At 58.1% G+C, this 22,700-nt stretch overlaps 2 protein-coding genes across 3 annotated transcripts; one reads left to right on the top strand and one right to left on the bottom strand.

Moving 5' to 3' along the window:
• On the top strand, positions 1 to 19,379 carry MAPK8IP1 (mitogen-activated protein kinase 8 interacting protein 1). Of its 2 annotated transcripts, none has more exons than XM_031459723.2 (12): positions 1 to 268; positions 11,135 to 11,240; positions 13,161 to 13,484; positions 15,074 to 15,155; positions 15,453 to 16,265; positions 16,444 to 16,519; positions 17,061 to 17,233; positions 17,450 to 17,559; positions 17,665 to 17,781; positions 17,876 to 17,946; positions 18,075 to 18,173; positions 18,535 to 19,379. In XM_031459723.2, exons 1-12 carry the CDS (start codon positions 168 to 170, stop codon positions 18,605 to 18,607), a joined length of 2,145 nt encoding a protein of 714 aa, XP_031315583.1. In that variant the 5' UTR covers positions 1 to 167; the 3' UTR covers positions 18,608 to 19,379. The 2 variants fall into 2 exon arrangements, with proteins under 2 accessions (XP_031315583.1, XP_031315584.1); XM_031459724.2 differs by lacking the exon at positions 1 to 268 and adding an exon at positions 9,939 to 10,039.
• Positions 19,380 to 19,450: 71 nt separating this feature from the next.
• On the bottom strand, positions 19,451 to 22,683 carry FREY1 (Frey regulator of sperm-oocyte fusion 1). The gene is made up of 3 exons (XM_011000629.3): positions 20,033 to 22,683; positions 19,797 to 19,870; positions 19,451 to 19,603 (listed from the first exon to the last, which is right to left on the bottom strand). Exons 1-3 carry the CDS (start codon positions 20,134 to 20,136, stop codon positions 19,482 to 19,484), a joined length of 300 nt encoding a protein of 99 aa, XP_010998931.1. The 5' UTR covers positions 20,137 to 22,683; the 3' UTR covers positions 19,451 to 19,481.
• Between the last annotated feature and the right edge of the window lie 17 nt (positions 22,684 to 22,700).

Raw genomic sequence — 22,700 nt, 5'->3', positions numbered from 1 at the left:
GGAGCCGCGCCCTGCCCTGCCCAGGTGCGCCGGCCTCTCCCGCCCCAGCCCCAGCCCCGCAGCTGCGGCCTCTCGCCGCGCCCCCGCCTCCTTCCCCTCCGCCGCCGCCGCCTTCGCCGCCGCCTCCGCACCGCGCTCCGCCCGGATGGCCAGGGCTGTGCGGGAGAATGGCGGAGCGAGAGAGCGGCGGCCTGGGCGGGGGGGCCGCGTCCCCGCCTGCCGCCTCCCCGTTCCTGGGGCTGCACATCGCGTCGCCGCCCAATTTCAGGTGAGAATTCCCGGCCGCCGCGTCTCGCCCTTCAGCCCAGATAGATCTGCCCGGACTCCCCCTGGCTCCAGTATACAACCAGACCCCGGAACTAGAGGGCGGCGTGGGGGTGGGATCTATTCCCGAGACGGAGCTCTCAGAACCCCCTCAGCCTGAAGTCCGGACTGATGGCCGCTGCACATCAGTACTGCTGCCTCCGCCATTCCATGTCCTAGGCAGATTCTGAGCTGGAATTGGAGGAGGGGGCTCGGAGGCCACCTTCTGCCTGACTTTGGGGCTGCGGCGGGGCCTGGGGTCTGTGTTGAGATCTCGGAGGAAGCAGGAATTCTGGGGCTTTGCCTGTGCCCAGTCAGAAGGTTTCTGAGTAGACATGGGAGCAGCCTGGGGTGCCCCACGGGTCCCAATTTCTTGGGGCAACCGACAATCTGGGTACTAAAAGGAGTCCTAGGCCCCTCCTCAGCTCTGCCTGGCCACAGGGGCCTAACTCCCAGGCCTGGCATGGCCAGGACCTCTGGATTTGGGAAAGCACTGACCTGGTCAGGTGTGCGCAGGTGCAGAAGGCTTAGCCTCAACCACGAGATCGTAGGCTTGGCTGTGGGAGAGGGAGTCTGGTTTGGAGAGCCCTGGAGCTTGAGGTGGTGGGGAGGTGGTCCCTGCTGGGGTAAGGACCCTAATCCGAGGGTTCCCCTTCACCCCTCTCCCTGCCTCTTATCTGGTGTTAGGCAGTTGGGAGGGGGATTTCAAAGAAGTGGCAGCGAGTGTTGGTGGGGGAAGGGATGAATATCCCTCATAATTCTGGCCCCAGTAGAAGAAGAGGAGGGTGTTACTGCCCCAGGGCCTGGGAGAAAGAGGCCTAGACATTCCCCATTGTTTCTCCCATCTAATGAGCTGGCGCTTTCCTCTCTCCTGGGGCCCTCACCCCAGCCAGGCCCCAGCTGGGCTCTGGCGCCAGCCCCTTTTCTGGCCAAGGGGTTGCTGGCTACCCAGGTGGGCAAGGACCCCTGGGGATCTCTAATGGCATCATCAGAACTGGAAACTTCCCCCAGGGTCCTGAGCTGAGCTGGAAAGACCAGAGGGAGGGGACCAGATGGAGGCTAAGCCTGAAGGCTCAAGGGCCGGGGCCTTTGTGGTTAGTGCCTCAGAGTAACGGGCTGAGGTCTGAGACGGACTCCACCGGACACAACACATGCTTGTGGCACGCAAACGCTGCCTTCTTTCTGGGAGGCCCCTCTGCCTTGGAAGAGCATCAGACTTAGACTGACCTGGGTTCAAGTCCCAGCTCCACCACTTTCTAGCTGTGTGACCTGGGCAGCTCTTTGTCTTTCTGAGTCTCATCTGTTAGGTGAGCTAATTTATATTGATTCCTTAATGTGCATCAAGTCAGGGCTCAACAAGTGGCAGCCCTCCACACCAGTGGGCGTTTAGACAGCTCATTATGCTCAAAGCATTTTCCCTGTGCTGCCTCACGTAACCCTCACAGCCACCCTGGGCATCGGCATCGACGTGCCCATTTTATAGATGACGAGACTGAGGTTCAGGAAGGCGGGGTGGCTTGCCCGCGGACCCTGAGGGAGTCAGACCGGGAGGTTGCACTGCAGCCCGGGTCTGCGTGTTCCTTCCATTCTACCTCCAGGCCCTGCCTCTGCCCAGAGGACAGCTTGGCCTCCCCCACCTGCTTCCCCACCCCTAGGTGATGATGCTTTCCATCCCACCCTGGTTATCATAGACCCCTTTGTGAGAGGAGCTGAGGTGGGCGAGCCAGTGAATGTGTCCAGTTCTGGGCCCAGTGGGCGAGGGTGGCAGTGTACCCAGGTTGAGGCGTGGGCTGGCCCTCCAGGACACCATGGCCTGGCTGCAGATAGGAGGCCCGCATGTGGGAATAATAAGAGCAGTGTCTCCGGCCCCAGAGGGCCTGCCCCGCCTGCTCCAGCCGCCCCCACTGCCATTTTCCTGTCCCGCCTCTCAGAGTTCTTAGCTTGACTCTGTTTAACCCTGGGCGGGCACTGCTCTCTTGTGCCTCCGGAGGAGTCATGGACCCAGCTGGCCTGAGTTTGAGTACTGGCTTGGCCCTCTTAGCTGTGCTCCCCGAGAGTGGGGGCTGAGCCCCCGAGTCTCTGTTTCTTCTCTGTGAGGCTGGTCTTAAGACTTGGAAGAGACAACACATGTTGAATGTTTCAAGAGCTGGTTTCACACATAACTGGTTTCTCTTTTTTCTCTAATGAATAGTTGATTTACAATGTTGTGTTAGTTTCCAGTGTACAGCACACACACATATATACACACACACACATATATATACACACATACACATATATATATCATTATAGATTATTACAAGATACTGAATGTAAGTATGGGGCCAGTGGTGCAATGGATAACGCGTCTGACTACGGATCAGAAGACATTGAATGTAGTTCCCTGTGCCTTGTTGCTTATCTAATTTATATATAGTACTTTGTATCTGCTAATCCCAAACTCCTAATTTATCCTTCCCTGCTCTTCCCCTTTGGTAACCAGAAGTTTGCTTTCTATGTCTGTGAATCTCTTTCTGTTTTGTAAATTAGTTCACTTATATCATTTTTTTAGATTCCACATGTAAGTGATATCATATGGTATTGTCTTTGACTTACTTCACTTAGTATAGTAATCTCTAGGTCCATCCATGTTGCTGTGAATGGCATTGTTTTATTCTTCTTTATAGCCGAGTAGTATTCCATTGTGTATACATACCATGTCTTCTTTATCCAGTCATCTATCGATGGACACTTAGGTTGCTTCCATGTCTGGGCTGTTGTAAATAGTGCTGCTGTGACTATTGGGGTACATGTGTCTTTTCGAATTACATTTTTCTCCAGATATATGCCCAGGAGTGGGATTACTGGATCATATAGTAACTCTAGTTTTAGTTTTTTTAAGGAACCTCCATAGTGGCTGCACCAATTCACATTCCCTCCACCAATGTAGGAGGGTTCCCTTTTCTCCCCACCCTCTCCAGCATTTATTCTTTGTGGACTTTTTAATGATGGCCATTCCACATAGGGCTTTTTTTTTCAATCATTGAGCCTTAGAAATCTGCTCATCCATCCCCTCCCCCTTTTACTTATGAGGAGTCCAGAGAGGGTGTGTGTCTTCCCGAGAACACATGGCAAGTTACTGCAGAGCTGGGCCAGCACCCAGGACTCAGGACTCCTTGGAGGGTGGTGGTATTCTTACCCATGTGCTGCCTGGGGGATGAGAGATGAGGCCACCAACAGCCAAGAGACCTCCTTACTTATCTCTTCACAAGGTTCTGTACACTCAGCGTTTCCTTCATTCACTCAACAAGTATTTGCACACTGCCAGGCTCACTGAGTGAGAGACACTCCAGAGGCCCAGACATGGGCCTGGCTGTTGTGCAGGCAGCAGTGTAGAAGGGAGTCAGACAGACAGACAAGGCCTTACCAGACAGGTGGTAGGTGTGCTGGTGGCTCAGGTCAGGGCCTGGAGGAGCCCAGGCTCAGTGACGGTGGGAAGGGTCAGCTCAGCTCAGGGCTGGCAGGCGAGTGAGTGTTACCCAAGAGGAAGAGGAGTGAGGAAGGAGGGAGCGGACTGGGAGGAGGGCTGGAGGCAGGGGTGTGATGCCCAGGCTGGCACAGTTATGGAGAGCGGGGCCTGCAGGAGCTCAGAGTCCATGCTGGGACCCTGGCCTGGCCACCTGCAAGCAGGGGGAGCCAGCAGGGTTCTGGGGGCATCAGGCAGGTGTCTTGGGCGGCTGGGTAGCGAGTGGACAGGGAGGCAGGGAGACCCCTGGGAGACTGGCCATCCTGTGGGTGAGAAGGAGGAATGGGGAGGATATGAGGAGGATTAAGAGGGTAGATTAGCCCACTTTTGAGGATCTGGTATGAGGGGAGAGGAGAGACAGGAGTCCGGGATGGGGCTGGGCGCCTGGGGAGGGGGTGCCCTATGGGTGATGAGAGCTTGGGTGGGCGGGGTGGTGGAGTCACTTGGAGACCTGCTGAACTGGAGGTTGGTGATCACTGGGGGCCCATTTGGAGGGTTCAAGTGGGCAACTGGTTTTGGGTCCAGAGCTCAGAGGAGAGGATGGGGCTGGGGCCAAAGACCCTGGGAGTCTCAGCTGAGAAAATGAGCAATGACTACTGATGCCTCCAGGAACGTCATACTCAGGGACATAGAGTGAAGGGTGGGGCCAGCATTCTGGTGAGGGGAAAAGGGATGGAAAGCTGTCATGCGAGTTGCCCTGCCCCAGCCCCAGAGCAGCACGCCCAGCCAGCCCCAGTGGACCGGCAGTGTGCAGACCAAACAAACATGGACTTGCCTCACACAACCCAGTGGGGCCAAGGCAGGATTTCAACACCAGTTCTTGGATGTCAGAGCCCTGAAGTTGGTCTCTGGATCCTTGGGGCCCCAGTGGATCCCACAGATTGGGTCCCTGGCCCCATCCCCAATCCAGGAGCCCTTGCCCTCCTGGGGCACCATCTTTGTCCGCAGGCCCAGCTCTTGGAATCATTCAGAAAATCCCTAGGAGTGTTGGCGGTGGGCCTGGCCTCACTCAGCACCAGAAACGCATGCAGGGCACTCATGGAGCTCCCAGGGCCTGGGTCAACCAGCACTTCCTCTAATAGGCATTTATTTCGTGCCTGTGGGCTTTATACGTGGAGTTGAGTGTGGGTGGGGAGTCAGAGCTTGCCCTCAGGAAACCCAGCTCCATGAGGGGCAGGCCAGCCCAGAACTAGGCCTGGGAGGTGGCTGCGGGGATGATGTTGACCCAGTGCGGAAGGTCTGTCCGGGGGAGCAGAGGACAGAAGACGTCCGGATCCTACCGCGTCTCACAGCTGTGCTTCTGTCGGTGTTTCTTCCTGGGTGTGATTCGTCATGTGGAGCCATAGGGTCATACATTCTGTCTTCTGCTCATCGTATTAGTTGCCATTTTTCACATTAATACACAGACTTTATAATGTTCATCCCAAAGGCTGTGTGATTCTCCCTCCATCCGCCCAAGGGCCCCTGACGCTGGGCTCTGCAGTTGTTTTCCATTGTTTGCTGTTACGAGGACACACATCTTTGTGTCTAAAGGTTTTTCCAGGGGTGAGATTGTTTTTTGGGGGGTTGTTTCCCAAAAGTCGCGTCACCAGATCCCAGAGTTCTTGCTCCATATCAGCACCGAGGGGTTTAAACGGATCAGATGCATTGTAACCCCAAGCCGGGGGATGTCTCTTGGGGCTTGTTTCTTAGGTTGGGTTTTCAGTGAAGATGAACCCAGTGTGGACATGGTTGAGAAGGGAATTCCAGACCAGAGAGCAAACCCAGCCTGACCGCAGGGTCCACCCAGAGCTGGGGGTGGGATGGAGAGAGGCTCTGAGGATGAGGCTGGGCCTGGCTGGCCCCTACTCCACCTTCCCAGAGGCCTCCACATCCTATCCCAGATTCTGACGTGGGCACGGGGTTTGGGGAGGGGGTTGGACACAGGAAGTTGACTTGAAAAGGGAACTGAGATTTCCAAGGGGAAGATCTAGAAAGATCTGGGGACAGCAGTGGCTTATTCTTCAACAGCGTTTATTCAGTACCTGTCGTATCGGGCATCACACCTTGTTGGTCAAGACACGATCCTGCCCTCACAGACCGATGGCCTCTAAGGGCAGCCAGCCCACCCCTGGTCTCCAAGCCCAAAAATAAAATTACAGAGATCCAGGCCTACCAGCAAGAGGGACTCAGCCAGTAGCAGGGCTCTTTGGCTTGATCCGGGAGGTCAGAGAAGACTTTGTTAAGGGAGCCAGCAGGGCAGGAGCCTAGAGAGCTGAAGGGTGGGAGGTGGGGGACAATGACACAGGCCAGAGGGGAGGGGAGGCTCTGCTGAGCCTTCAGACCACAAGTGAGAATTTTGGCCACTTTCCCTAAGGGCTGGGAAGCTGTTAGGATTCTGAGCTGGGGAGGGGTGACGAGACCAGATATGCATTTCAGATGTGAGTTTTGCTGGCCTGTAGGGGAGCCCAAGGGAAGCGGGGAGCCTGCTTAGACTAGAGCAGGCGCGTCGTGAGAGCCCCCAGGCAGCTCTGCTCGGCACTCAGACAGCAGCGGCAGGTGCCTCAATCACGAGAGGGGCCATGGGACACCATGGCCAGGACCCAGGGTCATTCAGCTGGCATCCTGATATCACTCCAGGAGAACCAGGAGCAGGAAGACAGAAACAGCCTCTGGGCAGCCAGATGCCTGGCTCAGATTTGGCCTTGCTCAGCAGAAGCCTCGGCACTTTCCCACGTAACCCTTACTCCGCATGCACTTCTAACTCAGCCCACTACTGGGCTGAAACAGCAAATTAGAAAGGTTGGAACGAGGCTAACAGGGAGATGGGACAGCACAGGGCAAGGGAAAGGGCCGTGACATAAACATCAGAACACAGAGGCTTGTCTGTCCATTCAGGAGATCTCTGCTCGGGAAGTGGGAGCCAGGAGGATGGCATGTTCTGAATGTGGTGAGGACCCGGCTTGGCCAGAAGAAAGGACTGGGGCACTGGAGTGGGCGGGGATGAGGTTAACATAGAAGAAAGGGCCTGGAATATAAAGATAGACTCCAAAGGTCAGGGAGGTCTGGAGAGACCAAACCCATGACATGGAGTCACCAAATGTTAACATAGATGAGACCTCAGGAACCATCTCACTGAATGGGCAAGCAAGTCTGAAGGATCAGCTGTGGCCGTCTCCATGGGGAAGCTGCTGGGGCTCTGGATCTAGAGGCAAGGGCTGCTGACCTGACCTGTGGAGGGTCGTGTGACTCAGCATGAGGTGGCCTCCTGGTGCTCACGCTCAGGTTTCAATGGGGAAAGTGGATTGGTGATTTCAGGAGGGAACCTGCTCCCTTCCTTCCTTCCTTCCTTCTTTCCTTTCTTCCTTCTTTCCTTCCTTGTCCGCCTCCTTCCTCCCTCCTCCCCTCCATCTTTTCCTTCTTCCTCCTCACAGTTGCCCTCCTTGAACTTGGAGGGACCAAGGGCCTGTTTAGCTTTCCCCCCACAACAGGTCTCCCAGGGATTCGGCTGAGAGATCCTGATCATCTGGTGCCTGAAGCAGTGGGAAGAAAGGGCAGGGTCAGGGTGCAACGGGGATTCCGTGACCAGTTCGTCCCCTTGATCCTTGGTCATGGCCTCCTCACAGCACCCTTACAGTTCACAAAAAGTCCCCTCGGTTAATCCTTCCCAGCATCCTTGAGGTGGGTGGGCAGGTAGTGGGTGGGCAGGTATGGGTGGCCTGATTTTATATGTGGGGAAACCCAAGACCTTTGGCATCCAATGACTCAGACTTAGTATTCCTTATCTGTAAAATGGGCAGAATAAAACCGTCTTCCAAGGCTGGAGTAAGGATAAAGGGAGATGTAGAGCATAAAGAAGGTTTGTATCCCTGGCCCAGCAGCTGCTCAGGAGACAAAGTGGCCACTCCTCATCAGTGGAGTCACGATTTTATCTCAGGCTTCCCACCTCCAAACCTGTTGTGGTGGCCATTCTACCATCTTGTTTGGCTTATGAGAAAACAGCAAGATTAAAGAGCCAGCGATCAAGTGCAGGCTTTGAGCCCCAGCCTAGCGTTCTTTCCGCCATTGCCCTCAGCTAACCTCACACCCTCCTCTGTAGAGGCTGATACTCTGTCCCTGCCTGCCCCCAGACCTGCTGTCCAGGAAGCGGGAATATTGGGTGATGCTGAGGGTGTAGAGGTGAGCTGAGCAGCTCCAGCCCAGGTCTTCCTCGAACACTTGGGTTTGAGAATTCCTGGTGGAGGCTGAGACTGTCCTTGACAGACATCCAGCGGGCATGCACTGAGTGCCTAGTGTATGCAAGGTGCCCTCACCAGCTCTGCCCTCCAGACCGTGCTGGGAGGGAGGGGACCTTTATTTATCACCTGCTAGGTGCAGGGCAGGGAGAGGGTGTATGAGCTGCATCTCAGTTTGGAGCTGTTTGGTATGGGGTGAGGGGTGTGCTGTCTGATGCAAGCCTCATCCTGTCTGCCTCACCACACTGCCTGGCATCCACGCGGATGGTGACACCAGCCACAAGTGAGGGGAAAGATAGGTAACCCGTGAGTGTTGCCTAGAGGGCTGTAAGGCACTAGCACAAGAGGCCAGGCAGGCTTCCTGGAGGAGCAGGCTTAACTGGGCCTTCTACCAGCCAGCAGAGGTTGAGAGCCTGCCATGTGCTCCATCCAAGCACTAGGTTAGACAGTGGCAAGGCAGATGGCAGAGCCAGGCAGTCACACACAGAGCTGCAGACCTTGAATGCCAGATCAATGAGTTGGCCATTAGCAAGGAACCTTGGAGGTTTTGAGTGGGGGGCAGAAGGGTTGTCTTTTCGGCAGCTCTGCCTGATAGTGGTGGGTAGCGTGGAGTGGTGTGGGCTTGGGGAGACAGGCAGGCAGGCCAGAGGGGAGGTCTGGGACTGTAGGGGCAGAAGCTAGACCAGGGCTGGACAATGAGGCAGAGACACAGATGTGTGCAGGGGTCACTGGCAGAGCAGGAGATGTTTGAAGGCACCTCTGGGTCAGACACCCAGTGTCCTGCAGCTGCCTGATGCTAGCTGAGTCCCAGGGTACCTTCTCTGTGATTGTCCAGGAAGCCAGTGTGTACTGACCATTTGCTTAGTGTCCGCCACTGGGTTCCCATCCCAGGAAAGTATGCTGTGCCAAAGATCCCAAGATCCCAAAGATGCTGTCCTGCACCAGCCAGACTGAGCAGGAATACTCTGGCTTCTGGGTGGAGCTGTCCTCCCCAGCCTATCCCTACTTCCACACCATGCCCTCCCCCAGCCCTGGGACCCTACCACCCTTGGGGTCCAGGTCAGAAGAGGCCTTAAAGAGCACCTTGTCCATCCAGCCCCTCACCCTGGGCAGAATCCCTCACTGTGGGGGCCTTCCAGTTTCTGCTTTTGCCATCCCCAAGTGGCAGGAGGTTTACCTTCCAGGCGGCCCTTCCCACCCTGCGCCGAGAGCTCTGCACATAGTCTGCCCTTAACCCTGGGTGGGTGCTGAAGGACGGAGCCCTGTGGAAGGCACAGGGGCAGGGTTCTGTCTGCACCCAGGTGGGCACTAGAGGCAGCCCAGACCCACCCAAGTCAGCACTGTCTGGAGGCCACCTGGGCCCACGGAAGCCTCCCTGATGAGGTGTAGGGGCTGAGGGAGTAGCTGTGTGGGTGGGGCATCCATTTGTGGAGAATTCCGGAAGCCCCCCCCATCTCACCACCAGGAACCCTAATTGTGGTGCTGGCCCTTTAAAACAGATCGGGTCTGGCTTTGAGGGGCAAACATCCCAGATTTCTGCCATCTGTTTACAAGCCTGGGCCAGGGAGGGGGGTCACCCCAGCCCCCGACAGGGGCATTGGAAGGGCAGGTGGAGCCGGTGGCATTGATTGCGGTAACCTGATCCCGCGGGGGAGGCGGCGTAGGCAGCGGCAGCGCAAAGGGCCCGGGGAGGAAGCTGCCTGCAGCTGAGGGCTGGCCGGGAAGAGCTGGGGCTGGGGCCCGGGTCGGCGGCAGCCGCTGCCTCCTCTCCCATCTATTTTTAATGAGCTCCCCAGGCTTCTGCAGTGGGCAGGACGCAGAAAGGCAGGCCCAGGCGGTGGAGGCCCGAGGCCCCAGCCCTGCCCCAAGCCTTGGCCCCCCCACCCTTCTGGGCATGAGCCGGTGGCCCTGGGGCCCTGCAGCCCCCGAGCCGGGCAGGGCTCTCCATGCAGCTGGTGCTGAAGATGGATTCGAGCCCAGACAATGACAGCTGGTTGGAGGATCAGTGGGAGCACTGGTAGGGGTGTGGGGACCAGTGGGGGAGTGGGGGAGTTCTGGGGCAGCTCCATTGAGCTCTGGGTCTCTGGTCTGGTTGAGGTAAGAGCCTGGAGATGTGGGCCTCCTAGGTCACCTCTACTGTGTGACCTTGGACTAGTGGGTCTCCTTTGCTCTATACCTCAATCTCCTAATCTTATTGAGGAAAAGACTCAGAATTCTCCCAAATGTCCCACCCATACCAAATCAGGCACGGTACTGGGGGCTGGGGCTGAGCAGGTGAGGGGACCAGCAGGCACTGCAGTGGCTGGGGCAGAGCTGACTTGGGAGGGAAAGGTTTTCTATAACCAGTTAGAGTTTGATACTGAAGTGCTTTGGTCTGGCTCCTAAGCTCAGCACACTTCCAGCCTTCCCTGACCCGAGCCGTGCAGCCTCCTGTTCAGGGTCCATATGCTGGGCAAGAGGATTCTGTGTTTGAATTGATGAGGCCAAGAACATAGGATGGAGGCACTGTCTCTCCTAGACAGGCTGAAACTCCTTTGACACCAGATTCTCCTTTACTTGCTCCCAGGGCTCATGAGGCGGGACACTTCCTGGGCTGGGGACATGGAGTGTTCCTCTGAGGCTGGGGCGGGGCCTCTGCCAGCACCTTGGGTTTTGTCCCTGCAGGGACTGCACAGGGAGGCCCCACTCCAGGCATCTGTTGGAGTCTCTTCACAACTCTCTGCCTCCTCCATGGGTGACCTGGCCTTGGCATCTGTCTTGACCCTGGGAGCCATTCCTCTGGCAGAGCTAAGGCTCTGACCAGCTGGGCCTTCTAGGCAGGCCCCCTGGTTGGCAGCAGGATGGACAACTCCCAGCTGGGAAGAGCTGGAATAACCCAGAGCCTCCCCTTCCACTGCCATCCCAGGCAGCCTGGCTTTTGACCCCAGCCCAGAACTCTTTCACTGCCTGTTAGGTTCCCCTTGCACTGGTGCAAGTAGAACCCAGGTCCCATTCTCTGGGGACTGCCTTCGAGGGGCTGCCCCCTCAGAGAGGTACTAGGAAGGCATCAGGGGGCCTCAGCCCACTGCCAGCAGTTCCCTGAATGGTAACTTTGGCTTCCTGTCCCCATCAGGCTTACCCATGACATCAGCCTGGAAGAGTTTGAAGATGAAGACCTCTCTGAGATCACCGATGAGTGTGGCATCAGCCTGCAGTGCAAAGACACTCTGTCCTTACGGGTAAGGATGGGCTCTCAGGAGCCCCTGAGTGGGTTGGCAGGATGAACAGGGACAGGAGTGAGGGCATCCTTGTGTCTAGAGGGGCTTTCAGTCTGTGTGGCGCCCTTACTAAATGAAATAACATGTAGGAAACATCCAGTACAATGGTTGGCATATTTTGAATTCTCAGATTTTTAATTGTATTGTACTGTGTTGTATTTTTAAGGCAAGAGGCAGCTTCTTCAGCTGCCCACAAGAAGGGAGAGGGCAGGAAGTCTTGAGGTCTAGGACAGCAGCAATTAGGGCCAGGATTAAGGGAAGACTCAGACTATTCTAAATCCTTTCTAAAGCAGCCTTGGCAGAGGGCCTGAGGCAGAGCAGGGTGGAGTCTGGTGGAATCTGCAGTGCTTTGGGGCAGGAAAAAAGAGCCAAGGCACTCCCTTGGCTACCATTGCACCAGACACACCACACAGCCTCACAGTCCCTCTCTGGCCTGCAATCCTAAAAGTCCCTCTGGAAGGTTAATCCCGCATTGCTGCTGCTTTGGGCCCTATGGTTTTGTCAGGACAGATGGCTCTGTTGGCTCCCAAAGTTATGAATCCTGCCAGGACGTCCCCAGCATCTGGGGAGCCTTGGTCAGATAGGGATCCCCTGATGTCTTTTTAGAACAGGAAAAGGGGCCTGCTAGCCAGGAGATGGAAGGGAAGCACAAGGCTAGCTTGCAGAGCCCTGAGCTTCTCTCAGCCCCCAGGAGGGCGAGTGGCCCAAGTAGAGATAGTGTTGGAAGAATGGTTAGCAAAAGAGAGCTGCAGTGGTGCCTCTGTGTTGACCTCCTTTTGCCCCTAGAGAGTCTGTAATCTCTTGCCAGGCAAGAGGAAACCAAGGAGTGAGGCTAACCTTATAGTACCTGTACCCCCAAACCTCCACCCTCTGGCTAGGCCAGGAAGGGATGGAGGCAGAGGCCACTTGTTCTAGACTAAAATGGCTTCTCAAAGGTCATAACACTTGTTCCAGACTCCCACTCTGCCCTCTCCCCGGACTTGCACAAAGCAAAGCCTTGGAGAAGGTGGTCCTTGCAACAGCAGGACCCTGAGGCAGTACTAGCTCGGGGTGTACCCTGTGGGGCCTTAGACAAGCTCCAGAAGGCTTTCACATACTCTTGCCAGTCAGTCCTCACCTCTTTGGGAAGCTGGGAGGCAGTTAGCTGGTGAGGGAATTGGAGAGTCAGGGGATCTGTCCAAGGTGCCAAGGAGTTAATGGCAGAGCTGGGACTAGAACGGGGCTCTGAATTGTACAAGTTAGGCTAGCCTGAGAGAAAATCTCTGGTTGGAGGGGCCTTGGCCTGTAGACAGGGGAGGGTGGGGATGCCAGTGTCTCTTCCAGGTGCCCCTTTCTTGCTCCTCCTCCTCAGCATCCCTCTTCCGGCTACGCTCAGGTCCTCCTGTCCGCACTGCGGCCCTCCTGTTATTTCTTGCCTGGTTGAGGCTGCTTCTTCAGTTTTCCTCACTTCGCCCCCTTCAGATACTAACTATGCCCCCATCCCCTATGGGGCCCAGAACTCCTTGGCTACCCTGCATCCCCATGGCAACAGTGGTGACCTCACTCTAGGCTCGGCTTACTACCCGGGTGAGGTCACTGCCGTTGCCAAGGGAACGGGAGGGTGCAAAGAATCGGGAAGGAGGGGACCTTGGGGAGGGAAGGTGTGGACTGTGAAACACACCGACTGACGTGGGGAGGAGACGGCTTCACGCACCCTCGCGGTGGCGGAGGAGGGCGCGGCCCCCTCTCGTTGGGCTCTTGTACCGCTTCCTCTCCACCGCACCACCCCCCCCCCCCGCTTTGAGGCCGTGGAATGGACTCACCCACGTAGGGGGCGGTGCGTGGCGGACTCGGCCCCGCCCCAGCCCCGCCCCCTGACACCCCTCCGTCCGCGCCGCGCAGCCCCCACGCGCCGGGCTGCTGTCTGGGGGCGGCGGCGGCGGCGGCGGCGGCAGCGGCGGCGGGGGGAGCAGGCTGCAGGCCGAGATGCTGCAGATGGACCTGATCGACGCGGCGGGGGACACTCCTGGAGCCGAGGACGACGAAGAGGAAGACGAGGAGGAACGCGCGGCGCGTCGGTCGGCACCGGGGCCGCCCGAGGCCGAGCTCCGCCAGGAGACGGCGCCCCGCGGCCAGGGCCAGGGCCAGGGCCCGGGCGGCGGGGACACTTACCGGCCCAAGAGGCCTACCACGCTCAACCTCTTCCCGCAGGTGCCGCGGTCTCAGGTGAGGTGCCAGTGGCGTGGAGGCGGCGCTGAGGGGGCGGCGCCCTGGGGCACGCCCGAGGGGTGTTGCGGGCAGGGGCGCGGTAGGGACGGGAAGCGGAAGGGGCTTCGAGAGAGGGACATGCCCGTCCAGAGCGGGGAGAAATCCCCCGCCTGGTAAGACCTTCCAGGGCTTCCTAAAGTGGAGGTCCCTGGGGAGGTGGTCGTGGAGGGCAAGTAGGATCTGTCCTAAATGAGAGGGCCCGAGTCAGGCTGGCTGGGTTTGGAGCCTTGACAGGAGAGGTTGAAGTAGTGAAGGGGCTGAGAGGGACGGTGGACGGATCTGGGTAAAAAGAGAAGTGGGGGATTAAGAGAACAGGAGTTTGAAGGGTTGCAAGAGTTTAGGACTTGGAACATCAGGCTGTGTCAGAGTTTCCCCTTTAGTGTATGGGGTTCCTGGTGAAGGTGGAGCACAAGCAGGGCCTGCAGAAAAGGGCATCTGAAGTGGTTGGGTGGGGAAAGTCATGGGATATTGTGAAGAGTTGGGGATGGGGAGCTGAAGCCAGTTTGAAATGTGGGCAGCTGGGAATTCCGAGAAGGCAGGGAAGAGAAATGGGAGGCGGAGCTACTTGGCTGAGTTGGGGGCCTAGGGCCCCTGGGCTGGGTGGCTGGATGCCAAGGAAGGTTGAATACGGTCAGGGAGAGCCGACTGTGGCCCTTTGTCTTCCAGGCCCAGTCTGGAGAAGTACAGAGGAGCAGCTCAGGGAGGTGGGGCTGTTGGTGGAGGGTGCAGGGGCTGCAGGGAAAGGATTGATCCCTTTCCCAGGATCACCCGGGGTAGATTTTGGCAGCCCAACTCATGAATGTGAGAGCCTGTGAGGGTGTTGCCAGGGGAGGGTGACCTAAGTTGTGTGTAGAGAGCCTTGTATGTAGGCACTGTGGAAAGGGGTCCCAGGAGACTAAGAATGTGGGGTGGGCATCCTGGATATCCAGGAAGAAGGGCCTCTGACAACATCTGTCATTTCTCAGTCATGTGCTCCTAGCGGGTGGGAGAACCATGTTCTGGATTTGTTATTTGGATGATTCACCCCATTCCCTGAGGCCAGCTGCTGGGGAGACCCTTCATCCTGCTTTTTTCAGCTCTACTAGAATGTCCGTGCCCCTTCCCTAGGCCATAGCTTCCTAAACTCCGGGGCACATGGGCTGGAAATGAGCATCTTCCCTATAAATGCTCCATATTTGAGACTGGGGTCTGGCTCTGTCCCTAGATGGCTCTTGTTCCTCCCCTCACTCCCTCCCCCACTCACCACCACACAAGCTGGCAGTCACCACCTTTGTTGAGGCTGATAAGAGCATCTCCCTGAGGGTTGGCCAGCTTCCCTGAGCTGACAGGATGGGCTGTCTAAAGCCAGTAGGCCTGGCTGGGAGGGCTGTAACTTGTCACCCCTCCTGACGGCTCCAGAGAGCTGGGGGTGAGGCCCTTGGCAAGTGGTAGGGGGCGGGGGGAGCAGCAAATGGCCTAGGGATGGCCTGATGGGGGCAGGGCCAGGGCCTCCCTGTGCCGGGCACTGTTGACCGCTTCTGTCACAGGGCCTTTTGTTCCCTGCACAGGACACATTGAATAATAACTCTCTGGGCAAGAAGCACAGTTGGCAGGATCGGGTGTCGCGATCATCCTCACCCCTGAAGACAGGTAAGTCGGGATCCTTTCCCTCACCTGGACCTGACTCAGTCCCCACTGCAGACGGCAGACCCAACAATCTCTGGCTTGCAGAGTAGAGGTGAATTGCCTGTCCCGCAGGCCTGAGCAGGCCCCCCTGAGGTCAGCTGTGGCGCGAGAGAGAGGCCTGGCCCCAGAGCCTGCCGTGGGCCTATTGCCAGGCAGGCTTTATCTTGGTTTCTGTGTCCACATTCTGAGTGGAGGGAGCAGGTAGCCTGGGAGTCAGGGGTGAGGGCACCTGTCTTCAGCAGTGACCGGCCTGCTCTCCAGGGGAGCAGACACCGCCACATGAACACATCTGTCTGAGCGATGAGCTGCCACCCCAGAGCAGCCCTGCTCCCACCAAGGATCGAGGCACCTCCACCGACAGCCCTTGCCGCCGAAGTGCTGCCACCCAGATGGCGCCTCCCAGTGGTCCCCCTGCTGCCCCGCCTGGTGGCCGGGGCCACTCGCATCGAGACCGCATCCACTACCAGGCAGATGTGCGGCTGGAGGCCACCGAGGAGATCTACCTGACACCAGTGCAGAGACCCCCAGACCCTGCAGAGCCCACCTCTGCCTTCCTGCCGCCAGCGGAGAGCCGAATGTCGGTCAGCTCTGATCCAGACCCGGCCGCCTACCCCTCAGCAGCAGGGCGGCCGCACCCCTCCATTAGCGAGGAGGACGAGGGCTTCGACTGCTTGTCATCCCCAGAGCGGGCTGAGCCCCCAGGTGGAGGATGGCTGGGAAGCCTGGGCGAGCCGCCGCCACCTCCACGGGCCTCGCTGAGCTCGGACACCAGCGCCCTGTCCTACGACTCGGTCAAGTATACGCTGGTGGTGGATGAGCACGCCCAGCTGGAGCTGGTGAGCCTGCGGCCATGCTTCGGCGACTACAGTGACGAGAGTGACTCGGCCACTGTCTATGACAACTGCGCCTCTGCCTCCTCCCCCTATGAGTCGGCCATTGGGGAGGAATACGAGGAGGCCCCCCGGCCTCGGCCCCCTGCTTGCATCTCCGAGGACTCCACGCCTGATGAACCCGATGTCCACTTCTCTAAGAAGTTCCTGAACGTCTTCATGAGTGGCCGCTCTCGCTCCTCCAGTGAGTCAGCAGTGGGGAGCTGCGGGGGGACCTGGGTGGGGAGAGCCACCATGAGGGTGTTCCTGGAAGGTGGCCTCGGGCCATCTGGTTGAGGGCGTTAGGACTGAGTGCTGTCTACCTGCCCCCAAACCTTGACCAGAGGGGCCATCCTCCTCTAGCCCGTGCCCCTCACCTGCAGGTGCAGAGTCCTTCGGGCTCTTCTCCTGTGTCATCAACGGGGAGGAGCAAGAGCAGACCCACCGGGCCATATTCAGGTAAGAGCCCGGGGCTGCGTTGGCCCGGTGGCAACTGGGGCCACACCCTGCCTGCCTCTGCCTTCCCCACATGGCCTAAACCCAACCCCTACTACTTAGCTCCAGGGGGCCTGTGTCCACCCTCTAGTAACTCAGAGTATGGTGACACAGTGGCTGGGTGCTGCCAGAGTCCAGGACTGGGCACCTAATCTGGCCGGGGCAAGAGGGCACCCAACAGAGATGCCTGACCACACACAAAACCTACCCCCTCACTTCCTTCCATGCAGAAATACTTGCCTCCCATGACCTCTCATGGTGTCTCAGTGGCCCTAGTCACTTGCTCCCTCAGCCATGAGTTCCTCGATGGCAGATGCATGTCTGATTGACCTGGGTCTCCCCCCGGGAACTAGCATTGTGACAGGCACATGAAATGCTTTACAAATGTTTATTCAACCAGTGATGCCAATGCAGCTCCCTGACCCCAGAGCAGGTGAGGGGTGGATGGCTGGCTGGAGAGGCTCCTCCAGGTGGTGAATTCCTCACGTTCCCTGGTTGGGGACAGGTTTGTGCCTCGACATGAAGATGAACTTGAGCTGGAAGTGGATGACCCCCTGCTGGTGGAGTTGCAGGCTGAGGACTACTGGTATGAGGCCTACAACATGCGCACGGGTGCCCGGGGCATCTTTCCTGCCTACTACGCCATCGAGGTCACCAAGGAGCCTGAACATATGGCAGGTAGTGTTCCTCCCCTTACCTGGTGCAACTGGGCCCCACGTCTACCCGCCCCAGCTTGCTGTTGGGTCAACCTGTGCTCTAGATCTCAACCAGGCAGAGGTGACTTCAGGTCCATTTTACAGCTGAGAAAAGTGAGGCCCAGCCCAGTTGGGACATCTGTGGGTGGTGGCGCCCTCTGCTGGGTCTGCCGCTCCTCACACTGTGCTTGCTTTCCAGCCCTGACCAAAAACAGTGACTGGGTGGACCAGTTCCGCGTGAAGTTTCTGGGCTCAGTCCAGGTTCCCTATCACAAGGGCAATGACGTCCTCTGTGCCGCTATGCAAAAGGTACCTGTTCCCTGCTCCACTTGGGTGGGTGCCCACCCCAGCCCCACCTCCTCTTCGTGGGGAGAGAGACTTCTAGCGCCTGACGTTCTGGTCCCTTACCCACAGATTGCCACCACCCGCCGGCTCACCGTGCACTTTAACCCGCCCTCCAGCTGCGTCCTAGAGATCAGCGTGCGGGGTGTGAAGATAGGTGTGAAGGCTGATGACTCCCAGGAGGCCAAGGTGACTGTCTGGCCCGGCCCCCAGCTCTCCCTCCACATCTCCAGCCTGTGCCCCCACAGGGTGATGACCACCCCCTTCTCTTCTCCTCCTCTAGGGGAATAAATGTAGCCACTTTTTCCAGTTAAAAAACATCTCTTTCTGCGGATACCATCCAAAGAACAACAAGTAAGAACAAGACAGAAAAGAGGTCGAGACGTGGGGTGGGGTTAAGGGGCCACTTAAGGTCAGGCGTGGATACATGTGTGTGTGGGAGGGGTCCTGTCCCACCCAGACTGACTGCTGTCTTCTCACAGGTACTTTGGGTTCATCACCAAGCACCCTGCTGACCACCGGTTTGCCTGCCACGTCTTTGTGTCTGAAGAATCCACCAAAGCCCTGGCAGAATCCGTGGGGTATGTGTGTGTCCCGCCAAGTGCCCAGCCCTGCAGCCAGCCCCAGGCTCAGACCTGGAGCACGCTCCTCATGCCCCGTAGCATCCCTCAGTCCTCCTCACAGCTCTGCGCACTGGCTGCAGGTCACGGCCGTGGCCTGGAGAGAGGGCTTGGGTGGTCGTGAGGTCCGAACTTCTTAGCTGCTGGGCCCTTTCTTCAGCTAAAGTCTCTCAGAAAACACCATGTGCAGAGAAAAGAGCTGAGCAGCTCCCCCTGGGAGCAGCGGAGCCCCATCCAGGGACCCCGAGGCTCCAGTTTGAAAACCCTGGGTTGAGATCCCGGTTCCTCCCCAGTCATCCCTGTGTGTCTGCCCGCCTCCTAGGAGAGCGTTCCAGCAATTCTACAAGCAGTTTGTGGAGTACACCTGCCCCACAGAGGACATCTACCTGGAGTAACAGCGCTGCTCTGCCCTCTGCACCCCCCGGGCCCTCAGGCCAGTGCCAGGACAGCTGGCTGCTGACAGGATGTGGCACTGCTTGAGGAGGGGTACCCGCCACCACCAGAGGATGGGGATGTGGGGGGCTGCTGGCTGAGGGTGGGGGAGGGCAGGGGTTATGGGGAGAAGCAAATGCAGTTTATTGTAATATATGGGATTAGATTCATCTATGGAGGACTGAACAGGCTGCCCGGGGATTGGGAGGGAGCAGGGCTGGGGGAGGTATCAAGCCTCTGGCCAGGAAGGGTGCCCATCCTAGGGGCAGAGGGTTCTGTCTCATCTTGGGCCTCACTTCCCCTGCCAGGGCCTCTGGGCATTGGCTCCTGCCCTGACGAAGCCTGTGCCACCTGCGAGTGCCCACCCACCCCCTGCCCCCAATGCCCAACCCCAACCCAAGGGCCCTGAGCTCAGGCTGAGCCCAGCCACCTCCCGAGGACTTAGCAGTAAGAAAATGGCAGCAGATGGAGGTGCAGTCCCTGTTCCCAGCTCTGTCACTTGTGTGGTCTCTGGATGGCTCCCACCTCCCACCTCACTGGCATGCTGGCCCCTGGCAGGCGTGGAGCCTCACAGGGAAGGAGAGAGCCACAGCAGGGCCCACCCTGGCAGGAAAAGGAGGCTTTCCACCCCGGCCCAGGCTAGCTGGGGCCTCTTGGCTGCTTCAGTTGTAGCCTCATTTTGGTCCTGTCACCCTGGCCATAACTATTAAAGTGCCATTTCCTGTCGGGACTGCAGTGGGTGTATCTACTTGGACCCCCCCTCCCTCATGCAGCTCGTTTCCATCCCAGAAAAGTCCAAGCTTTTGCTGCACAGAATAGCTTTATAAGGGGTTCCCATCACAGGTGTGCATCATAGTAATACTCAGCCATGTCTGGCCCGTCCCGCTTGCGCTGCTGGGCCCGGGAGAGGAGGGGTTGAGGCCCTCGTGGCCATGGGTGCTTGGGTCGAACCCCGTAGTCTAAAGAGAGAGAAGAGGGCATGAGTGGGAGGGAGAATCTGTTTTGAGTCCACTGAAGTCTTCCCTGAATAGATGCTGTTTGGGATGAGAAGACCCTGAGGCTGGACCTGGGTGCCCGCTCCTAAAACACATCTCCCCCATCAGGGAGGAGCGAGGGGAGAGGACGGGGTAGGGGAGGGATGAGAGATACTACCATCCATCAGGCCGGAGAGTGGCTGCGAGAGTTCCAGTGGGGCTGAAAATTCCTCGGGGACAGATTGCTGAGGCCTGTAGGAGATGTTGGGGTGCTCAGCCCTGGCCGCAAAGCGGGGATCAGCCCCGAGTCGGGGACTGGGTGAGACCTGACGCCGGGGAAGGGCAGCACCGCAAACCCTCACCTCCCAGGCTCCCAGCCCTGTTGAGCCCTGACCCTGTGCCCCCAGGAGTTACCTCAGCGGCTGGAGGCTAAGGAGCGCAGCCGCCAGGCTGAGGTAGAGGAGGAAGAGGCTCAGCCCCACCCTGGGGTACAGCGCCCCCAGCATGGCGAGAACCATTTTCTACTCGGGTCCCTGATCCCAGCTTCTGCCTGCCTTCCCCCCGCAGAAGGACGGAACCTGCTGCAGCTCCCAGGGCCACCTCACAAAGGGCGTGCGTTCCATGGCTCCGCTCAGCACCAGCTCCCCCCAAGGCCCCCACCTCCACGCTGAGGTGTGCTTGATTTTACTGAGGCTGTGGGCCAACAGGTGCCAAACCATGTCTTGTGTCACTGGTTAAGGGCACAGGCCTTTGGAGTCAGATCTCAGTTCAAATCCTGACCCTGCCTCTTGCTAGGCGGACGTGCCACCTAATCTCTGTGGGCCTCACTTTCCTCATCTGTGAGGTAAGGTACATAACGTGCCCAGGGACTGGCACACAGTAGGCCCTGAGCAGAGCCCACACGCACTGACTCCTCACCAGCCAGAGCCGCCTCCTCTCCTCCTGCTCCCACAACACCCCATCTCCCCCTCCTCACCTCAGTAGTCCCAGGAGAGTCCTGCCAGCTGAAGAGCCCTGAGCGGGTCACTCAGCCCCCAGCCACTCAGAGGTGCCAGCGCACAGAGCCCACTCTCAGAGCCTTCTCCACTTTCTTAGCTCCCCGCAGCTTAGACCCTCCTGGCCCTGGGGATTCCACAGGCCCTGCCACTACCCCTGAGGCTGACAGAGGGATTTCAAGTTAGGTGGCAAAGCCTGGGCCCAACCCCTAGAATGTAAGCTTCCCAAGGGCAGGGACTACAGGATCCCCAGTACTTGACGCCTGGTGGGCACTCAGTAAATAATTGTTGAATCAATCGGTGCAGCTTTACCATAGGCTGGGGACCAGTCTCTTCACAGGCCTGATGCAAGGTCTTGGGACCCTCTGGCTCATGTCCAGCCCCTCATGGACCTGGCTTACTTCAGAAGCCACAACCTGACTTCTCACCAGCCATCTCTCTATGTCCTGAACCCAGCTGTCTCCCACAAACCTGCCTTAGCATCCTGTCCCCACGAAGTTTCACCCCTGCTGGGAACCACAAGTTCCAGATGCTCTGGCTCTGCTGAACTCCAAAACCCTCCTCTTCACTCTCCTTGCCTCTGAGATGCCATCCTCTTCTTCTCTATCCACAACCAGTCCCCGAGGCCTGGCTGGGTTACCCTGAAACCTCTATCCCCTCTGCCATTGTCTTAATTCAGCCCCACTCACAGCGTCCTGCTCCCACCCTCCACCTCTGCCCACAGGCCACCCTACACCAGGCTGCTAGGATGAGGTTTGAAACAGGTCCCCTTCCCACCGCCTCCTAGAGGCAGGTCTGTTTCTTGCCTGGTATGCAGTGGCCTGTTGGATATGGCCCTGACCTTCCCCTTCAACACCATCCCCTTGGCTCCTGCCCTGACTCCCTACCGCCCTAGCAGTGGCTTCACGCCACCACGACACCATGAGTGCTGTTTTTGCTCACACAGCCTCCATTCTGTTTGCCTGTCAAAAATGAATGAAGATATACCAGTTGAAAAAGCCTGCTTGAATGGAAGGTTCCCTGACCAGTGTATCCTCCGGTTACTCCAGGCAGCAGACACTCCACCCCCCACTCACCTAAGGTCTGCCTGTGTACACACTTCCTCTTGCTGCAGCAACCTGGCGCACCAGTGCACTCACACATGTCTCCTCCACCAGTCGTGAGAGCAAGGGCAAGGAACAGGGCCTGACTCCCTTCTGAACACACAGCACAAGGCCCAGAGCTCGCCACACGACAAGTGCTGGGCAACACTTGTTAGGAGACAGCAGGTTGTGGGCCCTGAGCGGTGACCACCTGAAGGCTTGGTACCTTCATCCCCCTGCCCAGGACCTGGGTGTGGCTTCTCAGAGGCACTTGGGGGAAAGCAGCCAGGGAAGGGAGTAGGTGAGACACAGCTAACACAGGGGCCTCTTAGAACCTAAGGGGCCGCCCGTCTGGCTAGAAACTAGCAGGAGTGTGTGGCCTGTTCACAAGGCAAAGGGGCAGAGGTTGAGGAAGGGGAAAGACCAGATAGATAGTGCCCGTACAGTCCAAACCCCTCTTCCCTCCCCAGCTGCTTGCATGGCTCCAGGCAGACCTGGCCTGAGTGGGGAAGACCCCAGCTCAGACTCCCTGAACCCACACCCGGCCTTGCCCAAAGCCTCTCAGGCTCCCATCAGCCAACCTTACCACCACGCCAGCATTGGCCCCAGTGCTGGCTGGTGCCCGACATTCCTTTTCCCGCAGGAGGAAAGCCTTTGCTCTTAAGCAGGGGTTCAGGACTTGAGGTGCTGCTCTGTACTGAGCCAGGCCCACCATCACCAGGCTCTGCCATGGAGTGGCTGGCAGGGAACGAGGCCCTGCAGGGGAAGGCACAGGCAGAGGGTCTGTCCAGAAGTCACAGGGGCAGCTGTCATCCACCGCCCCGGTTCAACCTTGTTTGTCGTCAGCAGGGACTGGTGAGAGAGAAGCAGCATTCATTCTCGCAGCAAGCAACTTCCCATGCTCCGTGAGGTTAAGTGCCAGCTTTCTGTGGCTAGAGGAGCCTTGGTCCTGGTCCTAGCAGAGGCTTCTCGGCCCAGTGACAAGGTGGAGGCTGCAGTGGCTCC

The sequence above is a fragment of the Camelus dromedarius genome, chromosome 12 (genome assembly GCF_036321535.1).
Source record: "Camelus dromedarius isolate mCamDro1 chromosome 12, mCamDro1.pat, whole genome shotgun sequence".
Taxonomy (NCBI): Eukaryota; Metazoa; Chordata; class Mammalia; order Artiodactyla; family Camelidae; genus Camelus; species Camelus dromedarius.
This window is presented reverse-complemented; position numbering and strand designations above follow the sequence as displayed.